The sequence below is a fragment of the Phaethon lepturus genome, unplaced genomic scaffold (genome assembly GCF_000687285.1).
Source record: "Phaethon lepturus isolate BGI_N335 unplaced genomic scaffold, ASM68728v1 scaffold10261, whole genome shotgun sequence".
Lineage (NCBI taxonomy): Eukaryota > Metazoa > Chordata > Aves > Phaethontiformes > Phaethontidae > Phaethon > Phaethon lepturus.
In genome coordinates this window covers 1-23,546 of record NW_010516945.1, presented here as the reverse complement: position 1 = coordinate 23,546, position 23,546 = coordinate 1, and the positions used below count along the sequence as shown (strand labels likewise).

General features: G+C 36.5%; 1 protein-coding gene across 1 annotated transcript; it reads right to left on the bottom strand.

Moving 5' to 3' along the window:
- Positions 1–2,956: 2,956 nt before the first annotated feature.
- On the bottom strand, positions 2,957–23,538 carry LRRC6 (leucine rich repeat containing 6; the record flags this gene model as incomplete). Its single annotated transcript, XM_010296223.1, is given in 10 exon segments — positions 2,957–3,132; positions 3,956–4,025; positions 5,738–5,803; positions 8,524–8,601; positions 11,883–12,068; positions 13,808–14,007; positions 14,998–15,170; positions 17,128–17,205; positions 20,117–20,284; positions 23,515–23,538. Coding segments are annotated over 10 exon segments (1,205 nt in total), but the record flags the coding sequence as incomplete, so codon positions are not given.
- Between the last annotated feature and the right edge of the window lie 8 nt (positions 23,539–23,546).

Here is a 23,546-nt window from a genome sequence, read left to right as displayed (position 1 = left end):
AACCTTAGTGATTCTGTGATTCTGTCATTCTAGAAGAAAAATATCTATTGGCCTTCAAGTTGTTGCTAATCTTTATTTCATTATACTTTGCTTCCTAGATTACATCCTATTAATACCAATAAAATTTGTATGGATAGAGAGCATCTGAAAGGATATGTATCCCAAAAGTGTAACTTGTGCACTCTAATTCAGTCCTGGGGCAAGGGAACAGATTCTGTGACTGTAATATAGAACAAAGAAGAATAGGTTTGTATCTGCTATGTGCAATTGCTGTGAAGTAGCACAAATCCATCTTTGATCATAAAATCCATGAAGTTCAGAGAATCACAGACTCACAGAATTGTTGAGGCTGGAAGAGATCTCTGGAGGTCATCTGGTCCAACCCCCCTGCTCAAGCAGGGCCACCTAGAGCTGGTTGCTCAGGACCACGTCCAAACAGTTTTTGAATATCCCAAAGAATGGAGACTCCACAACTTCCCTGGGCCTGTACCAGTGCTCAGCCACCCTCAAAGTAAAAAAGTGTTTCCTGATGTTCAGAGGCAACCTCCCGTTGTTTCAATTTGTGCCCATTGCCTCTGATCCTGCCACTGGGCACCACTGAAAAGAGCCTGGCTCCATCCTGCTATGCACCCTCCCTTCAGGTATTTATATGTATTTGTAAGATCCCCTCGAGCCTTCTCTAGGCTAAACAGTCCCAGCTCTCTCAGCCTTTCTTCGTGGGAGAGATGCTCCAGTCCCAGTCATCATCTTTGTGGCCCTTTGCTGGATTCACCTCAATATGCCCATGTCTCTCTTGTAATGGGGAGCCCAGCACTGGACACACAAGTGTGTCTCACCAAATGCTGAACAGAGCGGGAGGACTGCCCTCCTCAACCTGCCGGCAACACTCCTAATGCAGTCCTGTATACAATTAACCTTCTTTGGCAGAAGAGGACATTGCTGGCTCATGTTCAACCTGGTGTCCACCAAGACTCCCAGCTCCTTTTCTGCAAAGCTGCAAGTTTTTGGATCCATTGACAACAAAGATATTAGAGCATGCAGCATTCCATTCATGTACCTCACTCTGTGTCCCAGCTACACAAGTAGATTTTAACCAACCAAGGCAAAGCTCAGACCATCAACTCAGTTAGTTACTCTATAGAGCTTCTCTCTCCTCAGGTCTCACAAATATCTGTGAATTGTGATATTCTGAGATGAAACAGGCTCCAGACCCTCAGGGCTAGGTAAAATATGTAGGTGTAGCTAAAATATCAAGAAAGGTGAAATGTAGGAGACATATAAAGTTACTAATGGAATAAAGGCAGTTCTCAATTACAATAGGAAGAGATAATATTAATTTTGCTGATTTAGGTATGACTTTCTAGGCAGGCAGCAGATTTTAATATATCCAGAGACTCTTTAAAATATTTACATTTTCTAAGGCACTGTTCATCTACAGAGACTAACAAGATATATAGAATTTTTTTTTTCCTATAACTTCCCTTGGACAGGGTTACCGTATTTCTGAAAGCCAAAAGTATATGATGCAGCCCTAGAGGCCTCAAAAGCAGCCCAACCCTCCAAAGGCATAATGGCATATAAGAGCACGATGCTGAAGTTGATTAACCTCTCCCACAGCTCCCAGAACCCCACCATATAATCCATTCTCACCTCCAGAATTCTACCTTCCTAAAACTTCCAGCTCCCTGTCTGCTCCAAGCCCTTCAGTTGATCTCAGCTCTTCCTGCAGGTCCAAGAACCCAATCTTGCACCAGATGACACCTTAAATGCCTTCCTGTTGCTGCCAGCATCCCACCCATTATGCCTCAAACCTGAAGGTATCTCTGCCACTCAGATTTCTTCTGTCCCTTGTCTTCTGTTCTGGTTCACACTGCTGCATCTTCCCTGTATTTAAGCTCTAATGCCCCTGAATTTCCACTGGCTGCTGGCTGGCCACGCGTTACCTCTCTCACTGCCTACTTCAGTAAGGCAAGCTGACCTCCATGTCTTCAACTGTTCCTCATTACTGGTCATTCCTTCTCTATTCTCTAATTTTTTTGGCAGATGTGGGGGAATGGGTAGGAGATGTCTCGATTCCACCTTCAATTCTACCTCATCTACTCAGTAAGTCACCCCAGAAATCAACATACAATGTATCCAGGGTACAAGCTACATTTACTGAAACCACAGGAAGACACACAGTGGAGAGGAAATAAAGTGGATATACCTATCAGTTTGCTCTCATTTACACTGCAAGAACTGGGCTGGGCAGGGAAGAGAGAGAATACAAAACACACTTTAAGCCAATTTGCTTTTACTTGCCAGCAGAATTCTAAATTGACTCAAAACCTGATCAGCATGACACCATGCAGTCAAACATCAGAGCACAGATGAGATAGGAGAGCACAGAGTTTGGAATGTTAGGGGAATATGACTTCTACCCAGGCTTCTTTAAGTACTAGGAACGGCTGTGAAGCATTTTTCAATTGAAACACCATGTTGCCACAACCCTCTTGCTCTGTGATTACATACACAAATGAATTCAGCAACTCTTGTTCCGATCACCCAAGATGCGAGAGTACTATATCATCCCTGTCCTTGAAACAAAACATAATCTTCATATATGTGTGTGACACACAAATTTTGAAAAATTGTTTTGTTTTTATTCTTTCACAAATGGATACAGAAAGTAGGGAAGTTGCTTATTTTCAGTTATTTAAAAAATCCATCTTCTTACACATTTGCGCAATGCTGCATGCTTTACAGTCTCTTTTCATATGTAAAATGCTGGTTTTGTTGAAAATAAAGGAAATACAAGTAGTTCTATTAATACTGATTTTCATAATGTTCCTTTAAAGGGATCTTAAATCCTAATGTTTGGCTCTATGATTAAAGACTTTCTGGAATGTTCCTTCTTTGGAAAATATGTCCTGATGGGAAAGACTAGACTGAATAACTTTAGCTAGACAGATTTTACCTGTAACTCAGAAAATTCCCAAAGTACTCAAAACATTTTAAGTATCTTTGTATGATGCCTCCTCAGATTATTTTACATACCTTTGGCATGCTGACAACTAAATGACCAGTTGTTTGTGATCTTTTAGCAGAGCTGCTGTCTGGCTTCACTTCCTCAGGGAGCACAAGCTGAAATGGCTATAAGAAAATATGGGATTGAAGTATGTCATGCTAATTTTTATTTTTTTTTTGACCTGGAAAGAACACATGCAGAAATATCACTATCACATCCTTTGATCTTAAGGACAGTATAGGTCTAAATCCTCTCACTGTATATGTAGTATTACTAATTCTAATAAATGATTAGCATGTTAAATAGCTTTTACTTAGAAGTATAGTTATATGTATATTCTTGAATTGCTGTCATTCCTGAAGTGACATTTCTAAAGAAGGTTATAAAATGATGCTTGACTTATATTAGCAATTAAATGAGAAAGATTATCCAGCACATTTTAGACGTGAAGTAATTCTAAAGTTTTGTTTATGCAGTTGGTACAGTCAAAAATAGGGATTTCAGTTTACTGATTAAGTACTTTGAATTTTTTTTTTAAATTCATGATAAATTTAAAACCATTGTGAAGAGAGAAAACTGGAATGACATTTTAAATGCCCTTTCAAAAGAATATACATCCATTTGTTTCTGTCAGCTATAAATTCCAGATGGTGAAACTGCTAAATTCTAGCCTAGGGCAACTAGTAAGCTTTCTTCTTAAGTGAATTATGGTACACTGTGGGGGGGAATAAGAAGGGAGAAGGAGAGAAAGAGAGAGTGAAATTTCATTTCAGACTTTGCACATCTTCTGTTTAGGTCTTCCACAGTTTATGTGGAATCCAAAATAATGCAAGTATGAAAGAACATTTTTTCTACATACATGCACACTATTGGTAACTCATAAAAATGTCAGATACAGAGCCCACATTAACTCTTGATTTGAAACAAATGTAGTAAAAGATCACTAACCTTTCCCTTCACCAGTACTCGTATGTAAGTTGGCTGGACATCAACATCAAGCAGAGAAGTGTCCAAATGTCTTCAGATTGAAATATAAATAAATTAATCAATCTACCATACAGTCCAGTAAATAACCATTGCAGACCATATAGCTCTTTAATGATGATTTTGCAGTTTATAAACTACAAACTTCAATTTCAGTTATTAAATTATATGAAATATTATTAGGATTTAATGTCTTTGGGAGAAAAACATGATCTTCCTGTGTGTTCACAGAATGTCAGTTAAAATCATGTCTAAATTCTGTCAAGTCCACCATACCAGCTATTTTATTAACTGCAAGAATTCAAAATCTTTGAGGAAAATGGAAAAGTCTTTCTTCTATTAGTTTAGTGCTTTACATTAATACGAAAATTAATCTATTTTCTATTCAAGATTGTAAAAGTGTTTTGCTACTTTTCTTTCTGAAGGCTTAACTAGTAAATGTATGAGAGTTCCTTTTTTTTCACAGGATTTGCTGGAAAACAATAAACAGAAATACTTTACATTTCCAGAAAACACAGTACTTTTAAATTTCATAACAGTCAAACAGAATTTGTGACCTGTAGTAGCTCCACTTTAACATCTGCTCTTCATCATGTGACACATACACTCATGTGAATGCACAAGTACGTATTCTCAATTTCCCTTCTTTTATAACATTACTTCTGAGGTGAATTTTTCAAACTTTTTAGCCTGCATTTCTTACAAGTGAGCACAGAATATTACAACATATCCAACATTTTATTGCACCTTTTTTCTGATTTTCTGAGGCTCCAGAAAAAACTAATTCTTATAATTCTGAAACATGGAGCAGGCCTCTTTTGAGGGAAATTAATGAGCTTTATGGGAAGAACACCCGGCGTGAATAGTGTTTCCATGTTAGAAAACTAGTTCAAGCTTTACTCTAACAAGTTCCTATTATGGGTAAACAAGCTTGTGGGTTTCCAACTCCTAAGTGTGGGCAAGGCCACTGGACTGCTTAGTAGTATATACTATCAAATAGTTACCAGGTGTCCTTGCCATACTTTGGTCTGGTTCAACCAAATTTCTTCCAGGCAATGCCCTGTCACAGCTGTCGCAGGAAACAGCATGGGCCATGGACTTTTTGCAGTAAGCAAGAAAAGTCAGACAAGGCTACCGTACTTTATCTTGGGGACAAGAAGAATTTAACTAGAAGGACTTGAATTTAACTAGAAGGACATGGAGCACTTCTAGGGCCAAAGAATGGGCAAAACCCCCATTCCCTACAACCCTAATCTGCAAATGAAGAATGGAAGAGATTTTACCTAAGTATAAAAGGACAGGTGTGTAGGAAACAGGCTGCCCAGAGAGGTGGTAGATGCCCCATCCCTGGAAACATTCAAGGTCAGGTTGGATGGGGCTCTGAGCAAGCTGATTTAGCTGAAGATGTCCCTGCTCATTGCAGGGGGGTTGAACTTGATGACCTGAAAAGGTCCCTTCCACCCCAAAGATTCTATGATTCTATGAAACCTGCCTGTGGACTGCAGAAAACATCAATTCCAGAAAGGACTGTCAAATGCAGTCCTCATTAAGGAGTAACAGAGAGTCTGAAGGGTCTTTGGTTTATTCAGCTTTATTTCTTTGTCACAAGCTTCAAGGTTGATTCTATTATCCCCTATGTTATTTGTTTTCGTCTTGAAAATTCCCCATTACAGAGAGGAGTATAATTAAAATACTGTGTATTAGAACTTAAGAATGCCAAAAATTAAGAGGAAAAAAAATTCCTACCTGTAAACAGCAAGATCCAAGATGATCTGGTTTGTTTCTTCATCATCTTTCAAAGAGAAATGAAGCCTAATGATAATGACAAGAAACATCTCCAGGATAAATACAAATGTAGTGAATAAGCAAACATTACATCATACTTCAAATTCAACTGCTAGCACTTTTAGATGAATATAAATACCATTTAGACAATATGTCACATGATCATTTTAGAAACAGTTGCGATTTTCCTCATGACCAGAAAAATATACTGGCATTTGAATCAAAGTCATTCTTACATTTATATTCTGTTGCCCCCACCCAACCCACAAGAAACAAAAAAATACTGCTGAAGGTCAGTTAAAATTAAGATCAGTCTGTCAATGCAGAGAGAGAGACATCTGCTGGTGAAATCTGTCTGCTCTATTAACTTCTGCATAGAAAAAACGGTTCATGAAAAGCATGAAAAGCCTGGAACTTGGCAATTCTAACCTTTTCATATGTAAAAAACCAAATTGAATCTTTGGTCATAGCAATTAATTTGTATAGAGTATAAATATCTGCCTGTCCATTTCCAAAGTAAAACCTGATTTGCACAATATCCTTGATTCTGCAAGCTTTATAATGTTTGTTGAAAATGAGACTGCAGATTGTATTAGCTGCATGTTTGTGATCTGCTGGCTGAGTTCTTAAAATTGTGAAAGAATCTTACCAGTTATAAAATGAAAACAACATCTATTACTACAACTGTGATGAGATCTAGTCTAGACTTAGAAATGGTGCTCATATACTCAAACATTTCCCACGTATTAAAGTAGAGAAAAAACAGAATAAAGTCCATCTATAAATGAGAAGATTTTTGTAAACTAGTTATTAGTATAAAGCAAGAGGGTTTTGCTTACTGTAATTTATCAAGAATATTTCAGTGACATTAAAATACTTAGATACTTTGGGTTCAAGTAAGAGAAAGAAGCTCAAATGTTAACAGTTTAGATGGTACATTTTTTGAGCAATAAAAATATTTGCCAAAAATTCTTTTTACTCTTTGCTCTCCTCAGTTCTGATACAGTCAATTTTCAAGAAAGCTTATGGAGCTTTTAGTTTATTTTTTAATCTAAAACTGCAAAGAATACAAACCAGCTTTGTTTCCAGTTCATGCTTTTTTCTTTTACTGCACCACAAATTTGGATAATTCACTAAAACATGAAGGGTGAAAAAGAGAAAAGAATTGTACAATTTTCGAGGGGGAAGCTTAATCATAATTGAGGAAGAGAAACAATCTGTTCTCAGCAGCATGCAGCCATTCCTCTTGCTAACCTTCCAAAAAACATCAGAGAAGCTTGGACATTGCTATGGACGTTAGACTTTCACACTGAAGCAAAACCTTTGGAGAACACCAGCTTGTCTACTTGTATCTCTTCATTTATGTCTCTCCAATACACTGCCAGATTGCACTGAAAAGCTGTGATATTCTTCTTGAAGCCATGACAAAAATTGCTTATTGATCTGGCTTTACATGTGCACATCCAAAGACTAAACTCTGGTCCAGAAAACTTGGGTGACACAAACAGGACTGCTACTAACAGTGAATTCTAGGGGACTGTATTTGTTCTAAAAAGATAGCTAGTGCTAGTGCTTTATTCTAAATGTCTTTTCTTTTTAGACGCATAGTCAAATTCTGTTAACGCAAGATTTAAACTATTTTATACTTGTCTTCTTTGAACTAGAAAATAATTCTAAAATTTTTTCAGTCAACACTTTTACAAAAAAAAAGTACATCAATACAGTGGTAAATATCTTCTGGTACAGATAGAATAAACATGAATTCTTCTGCCACTACCTTTAATTTTCCCTATACCACTGAAAATTATGCACTATAATGTAGGTGTTCAAATTCCTTGAATTTGCATGGATTTATACATTTCCAAGATTTAGAAAGCATTCTTCATGCTAATGATAATTAGCTAAATTTCTTAGCTTTGATTTTGACACTAAATCAGTCTTAAGATGGAAAAACTTGTTCAAAGTACAGCAGACAAGAAAGTGGCCCTTAGTAGGCCACTTTTTGATCACAGTCTCTCATAGGATGCTCTTTGGGGAGCCATTTATAAGGAAATAATGGTTGTACTCTCTGTCTCCTGTTTTCCTTTAGAAAATGAAGGCTTGGTTCAAGTGAAATCAATGGTAACACATGGCTGATAAGCCTGGAAACTCATTCCAAAACACTTGAACACCCAGGTACCTTTGACAAAGATAAAATAAAAGAGACTTCCCTGTATCACCAGCTTCTGTTGGTAGAGACCTCATTCAGAAGGACCTCATAACATAGGAGTTCATTACATAACCTTCCCAGTTCTGCCAGTTTTACATCTGTCACCAGACAATTATTTTGTCCAGAAATATTACTTGGATGTATTTTTCCACATTTAAAGTGGCCACTCATACACATTTTTCTTCAATAGTCAAACTGATTAAACTTTTTCCATTTTTAGCAAGGTGCTGCAAGAAAGTGAGCCTTACCATAGAAGGGAAAAGAGAAAAACATTTTATATCTTTTACAGAAAAACAAGTTCTTCAATCATCAAAGACCAAAATATTATATTAAACAACCTTCAACACTTTACTCACTGAAAACAAATTATTTTCCCAGCATCAGAATATGAATTTAGAAGTCAGATTCCCCACCAGGAATATAATACTGCAATGAGAATTTGTCAGCCCTCTTATTTTTGTATTGTCATATATCTTGAAATAGTTGCCCAAATCAACTCTAAAGAGGTTAGCCTGTTTAACCTCCGAACCTTACATACTTAGGCACATTCACATTCAGAACCTTTCCTTCTGCAGTGACCAATGTCCAAAGAGGCTTCTCTCTCTTTTTTGATTCCCTTAACAAAACAGAAAAATTGTTTATTTGAGACATTTTGTACATTATTTTATACATTTATACATTTCATACATTCTGGTATTTTATGTTTAGTATGAAAAAAGAAAGAAGAGGATGGCAAAAGGTAAGGATTATCAGGTATTTGATGTTGAGGCTACAACTTCTCTCAGGGACAAAACAGGTTATAACAAGCGTCCAACTGAACATTGAAAATCATCTGAAGATGAGCAAATACTTTGTAGTATCATATCTTAGAATCATAGCATCATAAAATCAGAACCATAGAATCATAGAACGGCTTGGAAGGAACCTTTAAAGGTCATCTAGTCCAACCTCCCTGCAATGACCATGGACATCTTCAACTAGATCAGGTTGCTCAGAGCCCCATCCAACCTTATCTTACATTGATAGTAATGTCTGCTGCATGTCACAGTGCCCATTATCAAACAGTAATATATCAGATTTATCTGATATATCTTAAGAAATCAGTGGATTACTTAAACATATGAAATGGGATGTTTTTCTAGTTATGAATGGTCATACTAATCATGAGGTATCATTACTGTTAACTGATTTGATGTATGTGCAAGCAATCCTAAAGAAATTTTTTATTCATGCTAACTTAATTACTTTTACTGAAGAAATGCTTGACATATCTCTAAATAGCATGTCTATCAGTCACTATTCTGCACTAGTAAAAAGAATTTTAATGGTTAAAAGATTACAAGCAGCATCAAATACGATACAGTATGACCAAAGCATATACACATAGATCATCTGTTGATGCATCTATTACATTTTTAATTGTGTTCTTCCTTCAAAAAATACAATACATAGTAGTGATGGAGACTTTAATCTTCACTCTCCATGTCCAGCTATCAGCAATTAAACTATATCTGGCGTTCATTTAGTGCAATAAACAAGCTACCTTAAATTTATCTGCCTAAACAAAACAGACCACTGGAAGATCATTAAGACCTGTAGTACTGGTATTTTCCTGTATAAATGTTTACATCATGAGCAAGGAGAGGAAGAGTAAGGAATCTTAGTAACATGAAAAAGAAAAATCTGCTTGCACCTAGGTAAAAAATGGCTATGTTTTCTTCAAAAATACAGCACTGTAAGTGTTGCTTTGCATTAATCCACTCTTCAGCTGGTCAATATAGTGTGTATGGCTTTCAGCTGGCATGTAAAAAAACCCCATTTCTCAAAAAGACAACAGCAATACAGTGTTTTTTGTGTTCCTGAACCAGTTTCTTGCTAGAAGTTCAAGATTAAGAGAACACTAAAGGTAAATCACTAATGAGGGAAATAAAGAATAGACCACCTTGGGGGAAAAAGCATAAAAAAAGATTTCATCTATAAATACAATGGATTTGAAGAAGAAATTAAAACATTCAAGTAGAGCTACTGGAATGACTACAGAAAAACAACTTCTGTTTAAGAAAGATTCAAAACTACCCATGTGTTAAATACTATTCTAATGTATAAATCAGAGCTTTAATGAGGGATTTGTGGGCTAGCAGTTTCTACACCTGAATCCCTACTCTTAACACTTAAATGCAAAGTGAGCAAACCACCACTCTGTTCTAAAGATGCAGTCCTCAGAAATTATTTCAGAAATTATATCTTATTCTTAGCTGTTAATGATCTGTTTCTAGATGAAACCTGTCTGCTCATACAAGCCATTTTAAGGCAAATTCAGTCATGTCACAATCATTAGAGTTTAAGGTAACTTGTTTAACTTTGTGCTGAGATGAGCTGAAACACCTTGTTCTGGCAATGAGCAGCTAAAGGAGATCTTGTGCACCTTCCAGCTGCAGCTGATTTTACACTTGTCTGAATTTTCTCTGAATGAAACTGCAAGTATTCACTCATTTGGCAATTGCCAAAGCTACTCAGTTTACTATCAACTGTCCAACTACATCCCAGCTGGCAAACTTAACATGTGCTATCATGTCATAGGTAGGTTCAAATTTAGCATTAGTCTGATTGAGATCATGTCAATTTTACACTAAAATATTCTAAAATATCCTTCTACACTGAGTTATATTAAAGTTACATTTCAGCTCTTGTCCACCAGCAAGGACGATTTGAAGTTGTCAGAGGCACTTTTCTGTTCTCATCCTTCTCGTGCTACCTAACAAAATTCCCACCACCAAAACAAAATGAACTGTGAAAGGATTTTTAACTCCTTTAAATGCCTTGGAAATTTAGAAAAATCCAGAAAATAATTATTCAATCTTTATTATAACACTATGTGGACTCTCCTTGAATATTTAGAGGGAAGCATTTGCAACACATTTGCTTTTGACTAGAGCAAGGCATCCCCTTCCCAACACAGCAACATTCGAACTAGCTAGAATTTGGGCTTCACAGCAGGTCTTCTGGGAAAGTTCTAGACTTTGAATTAATAATAGCAAAGAGAGATGCAGATTTCCAGATTTCTTGGAGACTTCCCTAGGACTGACTTTTTCAATACTTAGGCTTGATAAATCTTTTTAAAAACATGCCATTAAAAAGAACAGCTAGAAAAATCTAAGGCACAAGTGGTGTTTTATAAGGAAAAAAAAAAAGGGAAAAAAAAGACATTGCTTACAATGTATGTGGAGCTGGTAAGTCACAGCAATAACATAACTTTTATTTGCTAGTATTTGCATTAATTTTCCATTGTCAGCAAAACCAGTGGCAGCTTTAGAAAGTTTTAAAGGCTTTTCAGGGGCCAGACATCTTCAGATTCAGCATACCAAATAGCATAGATAACGTGAAGAATCTTGTTACTCAGGACAAATATCTTTGATAATGTATGTGAAAAAATTTCTAAGTCAAGTCACATAGAAAAGGTGCATGAAATGCCACTTGTGCAAAAATTTTGTAGCATGGCCTGTAGGGTGTTTATATAACGCATGCTGCACTCCGGGTAAATGCTTTTAGCTAGAATGTTAAACACTGAACTACACAAAATACATTATTTTGCTGACAGAAAACTGAAAAATCTAAAGTCCATAAAACATAGTTGAAAAGAGAAATTACATTTAAAAACTTTATTTGAGGAAAAACAAATTAAGAGGCATTGTAAATATAGTTTAGAAAATGAAACAAAACAAAATGAACAATGTGACTATTTTATTTAGATTTTATAAGCATATTTGCACAGGAAACAGGGATTTAAGCTGCCAGTTCTCAGTAATATTTAATGTGAGGCAGTCACCTATCTCTACTCTGTACCTTTGAAAATTTCCCCTTCCTCAATTCATAGAATATAGTAAAACAAAAAAATACCTTATATTGTCTTTAGCTTTCCGTTTTTCTTCAATATATCTGTGAGTTTCTAATCTAGATTCCGGAGTATATGGTGTAGGCTCCTCCCAAAATCTTCTGTCTTCTTCATCATCTTCAGCTGTTCTCCACATTTCTTGTTCTCTGTCTCCTGCCTGATGGTTTTCTTTGTTCTGTATGGAGTCTGGGCTACACAAGACCACATGGAATATATGCCAGTGAAATGAAGGAAGAGTAAAAGTACTTGATAATGAATTCTTGCAATAATATTTTTTTAACCCAATACTAATAGCTGCGTAATTCCTACCAGAACAGTATCTTACAGATTTGGATAGCGTTCTCTGCTCTGCTTCTTTCATCAATCAACAAAACATATTTCGACATAATGTTTTTCATTGACTTAACCACGAAGTGATACTATGGTTATGCCTACCTCCCTGAAAACCCTGAGAGATAGTTCAACAGATTTAATTTCAGGAGCAGAATTTTTAGATACCCTCACAACTTTCAGGTGAAAGAAAACCTTCAGTCCTTGTGATATTTAAGTATTCCCAATATCAGGCAGCAGGAGATTAGAAATTGTCCTGGTTTCAGCCAGAACAGAGCTGGTTTTCTTCACAGCAGCTAGTGTGAGGCTGTGTTTTGGATTTGGGATTAGAAAACGTTGATAATGTGCTGATGTTTTGAGTTATTGCTAAGCAGTGAAGGACAGTCCAGCTTCTCATGCTGGCCTGCTAGCAAGAAGGCTGGGGGTGCACGGGGAGCTGGGAGGGGACACAACCAGGACAGCTGACCCAGGCTGGCCAAAGAGATATTCCCTACCATATGACATCATGCTCGGTATATAAAGCTGGGGCGAAGAAGAAGGAAGGGGTGGAGGGATGTTCGGAGTGATGGCGTCTGTCTTCCCAAGTAACCATGACGTGTGATGCAGCCCTGCTTCCCTGGAGATGGCTGACAACCTGCCTGCCCATGGGAAGCAGTGAATTAATTCCTTGTTTTGCTTTGCTTGTGTGCGCAGCTTTTGCTTTACCTATTAAACTGTCTTTATCTCAAACCATGAGTTTTCTCACTTTTACCCTTCCAGTTCTCTCCCATGTCCCACCACGGGGGAGTGAGCGAGCGGATGCGTGGGGCTTAGTTGCCAGCTGGGACTAAACCACAACAGAAATTTATATGGTAGCAACATTTCACTTAAGGCATCTCCTCAAGTGCTGTCTTAGAACCTGAGTAATGTTTTCCCCCTAGCACCAAGCCTCTGTAATCTTCAGAAATTCTCTATCAATACAGAGAGAAAAATAAAGTTATGATACAGCTGTGATCTATGAGGACAAAGTTCCATAGCAAGCTCCATGGAACTTAGACTTTACTGGATTAAAATTAAGATGGATGGCAACTGCAGAGGAACATGACCCCAGACAAAAATCCTTCTGCTATCCAGGTAATCTCAGTGATATTAGGTGGAAGAAGTATAGAAATCAACATTCCGTAGCCTTTTACATCTCAAAAGATCTGCAATATTCCTTTTCAGGCTTGGTATCTAATAAGTCTAAAGCAAAAGGAACTATAGGTGAACAGCTGCTTTCTCTGGAACTCCTGTATCACTTTAAATAACAATTTCCAGCTGTTTTCCTGAAAGAAGCTATCAATTACACTGTTTTGGCACCCAGACAATTTAGATTGGAGTTTTGGGACAAAAATTATATTGTACTGTCTGTGCGTCAGTAATTCATTATGTTTGTAATTAATTATATTTTTCATTATAAATAACATGTATGAGGAGAAATAATTCTGACGGAATCAACAATAAAGACAAACAAAAATATTTAAGTGGAATTATATAAACTATTTAATGAGGAAAATCAAAATTCTTAATGAAGAAAGAGAAAAATGACGTTTACTCACAAACTGTTGTTACTTACTGTTACCTGTCAAATCCAAGCTTAGATTCCATTTGTTTTTGTTTCTTGTCCTTTCTTTCTTGCATCCTTATTTGAGCTTCTTCTTTTTCTCTGGCCCTTCTGAGAAGGTAAGCTTCTTCCTGTTCTCTGATTTTCTGTTTCACTTCTGCATAGTTTTGAAGTGCTTGAATCCTCTCTGAACGCTCTATTTCTTTACTATCCAAACACTTCCCAAAGGGAAAAAAATCAATATGGATATGTGAGAAATTTTAAACATATTCAAATCAATAAATCCATTAAACTTTAGGTTAATTTTGGTAGACTACTTTCTGTATAAAATCAAAAAACACTTTCAACCTCCCATAGCACTATATAAGTTATACTGTACTAAATTTAATTAACAATAAGTTGCTATTCAGATCTGAAAATGGTTTTGTGTCCAAGAGCTGCTTTTTGCATTTTCCAGCAACTTCAGTTGGTCTTACTAGACTATGTAGTAGAGTCTCTTCAGACATTTCTGATATTTGTCTGACCTTAATTCAGCTCATGAAACTATTACAAAAATATTTCTTTTGGTGTGTTAGCTTATTGCCAACTAAGTGAGCTGAATCTACTTTTAATAACTTAAGTAAGTATATGTGCTTCTTCTAGGGAAATTGTGAGAGCGTATATCAGGACTGGGACTGCCTATTTTGATGGCAGGAAATCATTACATCAGTACATCATTGCATAAAACCTCAGTCACAAAGTATCTATTTACAGTCAATGCAATATAGTGCATTTTTACATCAATTTCTATCTTTCTACTGCCTTACACTGTTGGTTTGATTCATGTTGTTGGTATGGTATCAACAACCTGGTAACTTTCTGCAATCATGAAAATAATTTAAAAATACATTCTGTGTATAAAAACAAATGAGGAAAAAAAGCCAGAACTGTACAGTGTATTTATTTTTTCAGAACTTTGTTTAAGGATCTCCAATGAAAATGACAGAAAGTTAACAAATGCATGTGGTTTAGTCAAAACAGAACTAATTTATTATCATATTATTTCCTGTAGCCACTTATTCTTCAGAATAGAATTTAATTTTCTGTGGACAGTAACAAAAATGCTCCCAGTTTTCCTACCACAGGCATTTATTTTGTTTGGGATAATTATGTTCAGTCAACAATGCTGGCTATTGATTTGGATATAAATTTAATTTTTAAAATCTTACTTTTAATTGATGAAGAGTTGCCACCACAAATTGTCTATAACCTTCAAATTCAGTACATGGGTTACCCACTAGAAACAGTTCCTTCAGATGTATATTATATTTTAGGGCTTCAATACTGGAGAGTTCACCAATGAAATTTGCTGTCAGGTCAAGTTTCTTCAGTTCTTCACAGCCTGTTTGAAAAAAACGTAACTCAGTTTGTCCATAACATAAATGTACACGACATACACCTGCACACAAACAAACATACGTGCACACACTTGCATATAAAACTGTCTGCATTTGTTGTCTGTACACTAAGTTCATCCTATCAGAATACATCTTTTCCAAGCCACAAGTGAAAGAGTGACTCACAGCTTAAGTTTATGAGGTCACAATATTTATATAAAGAAAAAAAATCTCAATAAAATACAAAATATCAAAAACTTCATGGTCAGTGCTTGTATACTAAATGAGCTATTAAAAGTTTCATTTCTGGATAAGCTGGACTTCAGTTTTAACAGTCCGATTGTCTTGGTACCCCTCCTCATTTGAGTCTTCACCAAATGGTTAAAAGTGTCTAATTGCTTCAGGAGAGCAGGATCAATTATGGGTTTCATTTCTGAGTACTGTTAATCACAGATAACATTATTCAAGTGTAAAGGTAAGGTCTTCTAAAACTTCACTCTAAGTCAAGATAAGGGTTTCCACTCTATGGACTCAGCTATCATTGTGAATACTTTACCACAAGTAAAATTGCAAATGCTGGTGAGAAAATCTTGTTTGTTAACTGAAACAATTCATTATAAACAGAAACTCTAAATTAGCTAACAAAATGTTCTGAGAAATCTGGATCCAAAATTTATCAGCCTCTCCTTTTATCATAATCTGTCCATGAATCATAACCTTGACTCTAAGAGTAAAAAAGTTTAGCTAAGTTTAACTTTGGTGTTCATCATTGTAATCATTACTCTTCCTTTGCAGGTCTATTTGGCAAGTATTTTATGCATAATGGAGCTGAAAGAAAATAAACAACTCAAAATAATTTATTAGGGGATTTAAATAACCCAAATTTTTGCAAGGCTCACTCCCAAAGGTTGTGACTTGTAAGTAAATGACAAATTACAGTAATAAATAATGCAGCCTGATAGAGGAACTTAAAATTTAATGGTATGAAAACAGATGCAGCTTTCTCAACAAATTGACAAATATGTAATGTACTACCTATTTCTTCAACTTTGTGTTTAGTCTATTCACTTTCCTTTATATTTGATTTAAGCTATCCTCTTGAATCAGCTTGCAGACTTAAAAAACCCCAGAACCACAAAACCCAAAACAAACAAACAGAAACTCTGCTTTTTTTTTCTTGTTCCCTTGTCAAAGCGGACATTTTAAAGATTCAGCAACTGGCCTAATCATAATCAAGAAAGAAAAAGAAATCAAGTCAGAAATTATTCAAGTAATGTGGAATGTGTTTATGGGTGGCTCTATGTCTTATATTTTGATCTTGGAAAATGCTAGATCTTTGCACATGCGATTATAGTGACAGGATAAAGAAACACAGATAACAGACAGGACTTCATGCAATGACAGAGAAAAGAACCATCCGAAAAACTCAAAAATACCCCAGACTACTAACGCAACCTGTACACAACCTGTACACAGAGCTGAACCTTCTTGTGTGTGACACTTGATTGCTGAAGTGAAAATGACTGCTGAAACATTACACAAGAGAGACTTCTTACAGCCTGCCTCTACATTTAAAAAAAAAAAATCATCACATTGCTCCACTCCAGCTAACCTACATAACAAATTATCTTATCTTTACAGTGGGGAAATACCAATTTCTTTTTTTTTTTTTTTTTACTTTGTAAAGTATTAAAGAATAGAGCTATCACAGCTAGCAACACTGGTGAGAGAGTATGCAAAAAGAGAGTTAAAATACATTTAAGAAAATTAAATTATAAAACTGCAGCAGGAGGAAGCATTTCCTGCAAAGAAGCATTTGTTGAAATGCTGCACACAAAAAGGCTCTTTCTGAGCATCAGCAAAGTACCTTTACTGGTGGACATACTTAATGGCTTTTTTACACTAAGTCACAACTTAAATGTTTCAATACGAAAAGGTAAAATGGTTTGCTTAAAAACTGACCTTCCAGATTTTCAATTCTCTCAATGTTGTTCAAAGCTACGTTTAAATATTCCAGCTTCTTTAGTTTGCCAACATTTTCTGTAACAAAAAATAGACTTGTTATTTCAGTTTTCTTCATTGGAAAGGTCATTATCATTTTACTTGCTCACTTCAACTAAACAATGAAGCAGAAACATAGGAAGGACAAATCAGAATATATATCAGATTAATGGGCATTAATATTTTAATATTAACAAAAAGACAAAACCAAAAAGTTATCTGAAAACACGAATTAAAAAAGTAAAAAGAAATAAGGAAGGTTATAAACACATTTTTTATCACAAATCCATAAAACAAGTACATAATGCAAGAGGACTGGCCAAAAAGTATGGTGAAACATTCCATTTGTCATGAAACTCAGAAGAGATCAGGCCATACTTAGTCAAGCTTTATAAAATCAGAATTTTACACTCAGTCATATAGAAAAGATTGGCTTCTTTAGTATATGTTTAATTTTTAAAGGTCTTTTATCTATAGGGTTAATACAAGAAATGTCTTCTCCCTTTCTAAAATTTTTGCAAATAAGGTTTTATATGGCTTCAGTATGAACAAAACAAAGCTACACACCCACAACACCCTCCTAATTGGAAGCTAACCTGTATCATTTTCACCATGAACTACTGAAAATAGCAAGTTTGCAATGTGTGGGGTTGTGTCAGAATGGCTAGCAGTTCCTTCCTTGAATACACAATGGGGCAAAAGAGGGAATAGGGTAGTAACAATCTTCTTCAGTCCCAAAAATGTCAGAAAAATGCAAATACCACTTGAGATACATGACACGCAGGTCAGAGACACAAATCTGAGACAAGATACAGAGTGTAACTTGTGTCATAGTTCACCAATTTCTCGCCAATCACCCGAACTTTCAAAGATCTGACTGGAAAACCTACCCAACGAAGTCATAAAGTTTACCTCAAACTCTAATTCACAAGCTGCACTGATGAACTGCTGTACAAACTGTCCCTGCAGTTCTTCAAACAAAGAAATTCAAGCAGAGGGAGCTTCATCTAACCAACACAGATCATGTCTACAGCTAAGTTAGTTGTCTAGGCTCCTCTATAATCAATAAAGAGAAATAGGTTCTTCAAGGTGCAATTTGTCTTATTTTAAATTGGCTGTCTAGAACCAGTGATCCAAACCACGCTCAAAAATATGCCTTTTCTTCATCACTGGTTATAAAGCGAGGCTACAGTAACTGCCTAAGAAACAGAGGTCTAAAAGTTTGGTGACATGAATCCTGCCACTTAGTTTACTAAGACCTTGCAGAGTTATTTTCTTCATAATTCACAAACATGATGAAATTAATTGCTCAGCAAGGACCTGTGCAGCTTAGGTTGGCTGTTCATTTTTCTTACCTATTTCTGTAACGGCAGTGCCTGTAGAGATGAAGATGTGAGAGAGACAAATGTTGAAGCCAATGGCATCTTGCACGTTTTTTTCTATTTATAGAAAAGAAGCAGGACTCATCCATACAGTGGATGCCTTACAACTTGCCATCTGATTAGTAGGCAAGTCTGACCTTGAGGGCTGCATAAAGTTTTTCTTCAAGAGGAGAAAAGACACATCCCAATAGAGTCAATATAAAACATTCAGCTACAATATTTTGTGTGCTTGGAACTGCTGTGTGGTCCACCTGGACATGTTAGTATGCACTGGGAAGAATTACTTCTCAGATTCAGTAATTTGTAACAAAACCCCTATTGGCAACCCTTTTGGTCACTACTTATATAGTGCTTTTTCTTTCTTTTTTTTTTTTTTGCATTTGTTACTAAGGCTCTATCTTGGAAAGCTGTTACGTTATACAAGAAGATATGAAGTAGGAAGTTGGACACTTTTCCAACTCCTACAGTTAGATTAAATTCAGGTAAAAATTGTATGCTTCAAAAATGTAATTGCTGAAAAAATCTTCATTTTTTAATTTCATGAATTGTTGAAAAATATGATATACTGTACTAACCTAAAGGAGGTATGAGTGTTGACAAAAGAAGAAGATGAAGTCTCGTGCCTAATTAAGAACACAGTAACAGAGAAAAACAACTTATTTTAGTCACATTTTTGATGAGACAGAGCAGCACACAGCAGTTTCAAAAACCTTATTCTCTCTGGGAGAAGATTCCTCCACTCTGAGAAATGCAGATGTTAGCAGTAAAGATACTGCCTAGGAGTTTCCTGGTGAGACCCTCCAGAGGATTTAAAGCCTTTGCCTACAAGTCCCGAACACACAATTTCACCCTAAAACTAGATTTTTTTTTCTTCTTCTTAAGGAACTTCAAAGAAATATGCTAATATAATTCCTGAGCACTTCTGACTTTCCATTCTTCATCTACACACTATCTGTAGAGTCTAAGCTTTTCCAGCCCAAGGCCTGATGTCATATCATTCTGTAGAGAGCCTAGCAAACATGTGAACCTATACCTCAAAACACATTCTCCTGTGGTGCAGGAAGACCATTGAGATTTCACTGTAAAAAGTTGTCTTTATGCACAAAAGCAAGTATTTTATCCGAATGAAAAATATTCCAATATTAACAAAAAATACCATATGTATAAAAACTGAATTTAAAAATGAGTATAAGAGCTAGTACTATGATATCACAGTCCATGGTACATGCTAAACTGTTTGTCTCCCTGTTTGCCACAAGACAGAATATTTAAGTTATATCTTGATTTATAAGATTTTAATCAATAAAAGGTGTTCTACACTCATATTCTCGTGACTTATATCTCAGTACTATCTTTTTCATTTAAAATTTCTCTTGCAAATTTCTGAGCTTCCTAGAAATCTACTAAAGAGACAGGGAAAGGAAATCTTATAGGAGAAGATCCACAAAAAACTTTTCTGTAGTTACTCACTCTACATTCCCTTAAAGTATGACACAACAGATATTTTTTTCTGATTTCAAAATTAATGTAAATCCATTTTAAAAGAAACATATCCAGAAAACACTTACCAATTTTTGGAATTAGATTATTCTGAAGATAAAGAATTTTTAAATCTCGACACCATTTGTCAAGATACTCTAGTTTTTCTATTTCCTGTTGATGTAAAGAGATTTCTTCCAGTGAAAAAATTTCACAGTTGTTATGTTCTGCACGTCTTCTAACAAGATCTTCAGTGACTGAAAGAAACATTAGAGGTCATATCTCCCGTTATTCATTTTCCTCCAACTCATGAACAACTTATAAAATCATTAAAACTTTTTGTTCCATCATACCAAATACATATCTGGTAGGAACAGAAATAAAAATAAAATCTGCTAGAAAATCTGACATCAAGTGCCAAGTCACTTCAACCCACTCTGCCACAGTAAACACTGTTTGTGAAACACACTCACATCACCTGTAACATTTACAAAAATCTGTATGAAAATTGCTGAGTCTTCCATAAGAGTGTGATACAACCCTTGCAGAAATTAATCCAGCATCTATTATTTTCAGCATAGCTCAGGTTGCAGATTGATTCAGGTAGACAAGCAATTAAGTGATTTATGCTCTTTTACTTCTTGATGACAGATGTTCACATCACACAGTGAGGGGCAAAGAGTAAACTAGCTACAGTGTGTCATCGTATTCTTTTGCCAGCACAGTGTGCACAGAAATAAGCAGGATGAATGCTGAAGGTAGGCAGATATTTTTGTACTTTTTCAGTGCTTGAGGCAAAGCTGTAACTAATTCATGCTCATAAATGTTTGTGTTAGAACGAAATTTAATCATGAGTATTTCTTAAGTACTACCAGGTCATTAGCAGCCAGCATAGGAGTTTCAGTGGCTGAAAGACACCAGAAACCTGGGTTCAGAGATTTCATATGGTAATATTTAATGCCAGGCATTCTTTCAAACAGTGAAAAGGCTCTGTATAATGAAGGTAAAGAAATTCTATGAGAACCAGTGGCCACTCTTGAGCTAGATGTTATTACTTTGTTTCCAGCCCACTACACCAAAAAAGCACTAGCATTTTCCTCTCCTTAACAAACTGTGAACAACAGTGAAGTACTGATTAAAAAAACAGGGTTTTATCAAATTAGCATAGGTATTTTCATGATTGTTAATGCCAAAAAAAGACTAGCAAGCCTTTCAAAAAGACTCTGAAGAAAAATAAGTAAAAAGAAAAAATATAAATACAGAGATCTGTGAAAACAAGTTGTTCCTACCATGCATTAATTAAAAGTATTCTTTCATCGCTTCTTTGTCTCAGGGAGGTTTTGTGAAATCATCCAGTTTTATTAGTGGGCCTGGAATGGCCGCACACATTCACATGGACTGGTCTGCTACAAACTGGGTGAACTACGTACCAATACAGCCCAAGCTCACATGTGTCAGTGTGACTCCGCTAGCTACAGCCTTTGGGAAAGAGATGAAACTGGTTTGGCGTATATTATATTATTTACAGATGACCAGGGTTAAATCTCGCTTCTGTTCAATAGTTTCACCTGACATGATTTACATACTTATAAAATGGTGATACTGATATTGATATAAGAGAGGATCCTGTCTGCACATAAAGCATATTGGGAAAAGTAAGTGTCTTTTTCTTTTTTAATCATGTTGGGCAGGTTTGCTGCATCTGAACAACCATCTTCCCTTCAACAGCCCATTGATTAAACCTGATCAAATTAATAGAGAAAACAGAAAAAAAATGGCAATAACTGTGACTAAATATTTTAGCCTTCACAGAAAATATGAAAAACATTGGCATTTCTGGTAAGTTACTTGGCAAATTTGCTGGAAATTTAAAAAAAAGGGCTTGCTTATGAATGTGTTTGACTAGTATTTCCAGTGCAAACAGGTATGCTTGAGCAAGAAAACAACAATATTGCACAGTCTGCATACATGCACCCTGGAGACAACATTATGCTTTATTCCTTCTACACAAAAAGAAGTCATACAAACTATTCTGGACAGAGTTTTCTTACAGTCAGATTTCCCTTTGCTGATGAAAACAAAATGGAAGTGATTGCTGCAGTGATTATGCAGAAATGTCCACTTTCATTACCAGATGGTTTGCAAAGCAAAGACAATCATTCCCCATAGAAGCTACAGTGGAGCTTGAGAGACCTGTTTTGGGGACCTGCTGTAGGGAACTGAGTGAATATTTGACATTTTGTATGCTATCTACTTCATTTAAGAAAAACGAGGGAAACAAACTTGCAAGAGAAAACAACAGATTTTAAATAAAAGCTTTTCCAGGACATTGACAAAACACATCATAAGGTTACTTCCCACCGAGAAGTTCATGAACCTGATGATCTGATGTTGCGGTAACAGGAGAATGGACTGGTGACCTGAGAGATCACAGCTACTCCCGTGTTCCCATGAACACAGGAGGAAGTAAGGAATGGCATCAATCAGCTGGAGATAACAACAGATCTTGAAGATCTTAGAGCTGGACTTCCAAAAATGACATGTTTTACTCAAAAAGGAGCAGATATGAAGGAAAGCATTAAAGAAATGGAAAGAATAAGCAGGTGGACAGCTGCAGGTATATCAAGAAACAGTGGGGGAACCTGCATTTCAGAAAAGTAAAGCATTCAACCATTATTTTAAGACTCAAATCCATACCATGCTGTTCAGGAGATTAAGCCATTCTCCTTCAGGCAGTGTCTGCTCAAAGCAGACATCTGCCAGCTTCATGCAGAGAGGAGGAGTTCCTTTCCAAAGCAGTATTTTAGCCCAGCAAGGGACTGGCAGTTCAGTGATGGTACACAATCAAAACAGACTACAGAGAAAATCACAGATGAAGGGAAATCCTCAGCAGCTTTTTTCCTGAGTGATATGTATGAGCACTCAGTCTTTTAGGTCATACTGCTTCACCTCTAAAAGATTATGGATTCATAAGCAATAGTATTGTGTATTTCAACCTCATTCAGGGTTTTTTATGTCTCTGAAAAAGCGTCTACATTGGCTATTACTACCTAAAAAAATAAATTATCATGTGGTGCTGAAAATTTATAACTGCAGGGGAAGGGCAGCACTGACAGCTCTAGACCCAGACACAAGCCATCCCATCAAGCATCTCCCCGTGCTGGGGGCTGCCCCACACATGGAGGGGTCCCTGCCTGGGCTATCCCCACTGCTGGGCCTCTCAGGGGCTGTTTCAGGAGGCAAGTGCACCCCTGTGCTCTGCTTGGTGAAATAAAATGGGTTGTTATGCCCAGGGAGGAGGGAGACCAGATAATCCAGCCGGGTGAGGAGAGCAAAGGGAGGCAAGAGGGGAGAGGGCTGCCAAGGGGTGTGGGGATGGCAGGAAAGGGGGGCAAGTGTGGGGAGAGGGAACATGGCGGCCAGGGAGAGGGCACGTCCTGGTGAGGAGGGAAGGGGCCCCGGGAAAGCAGCTCTGGGCGACACTCACTCCGCACCATGGCCGCTTTCAGCTTGCCGCCG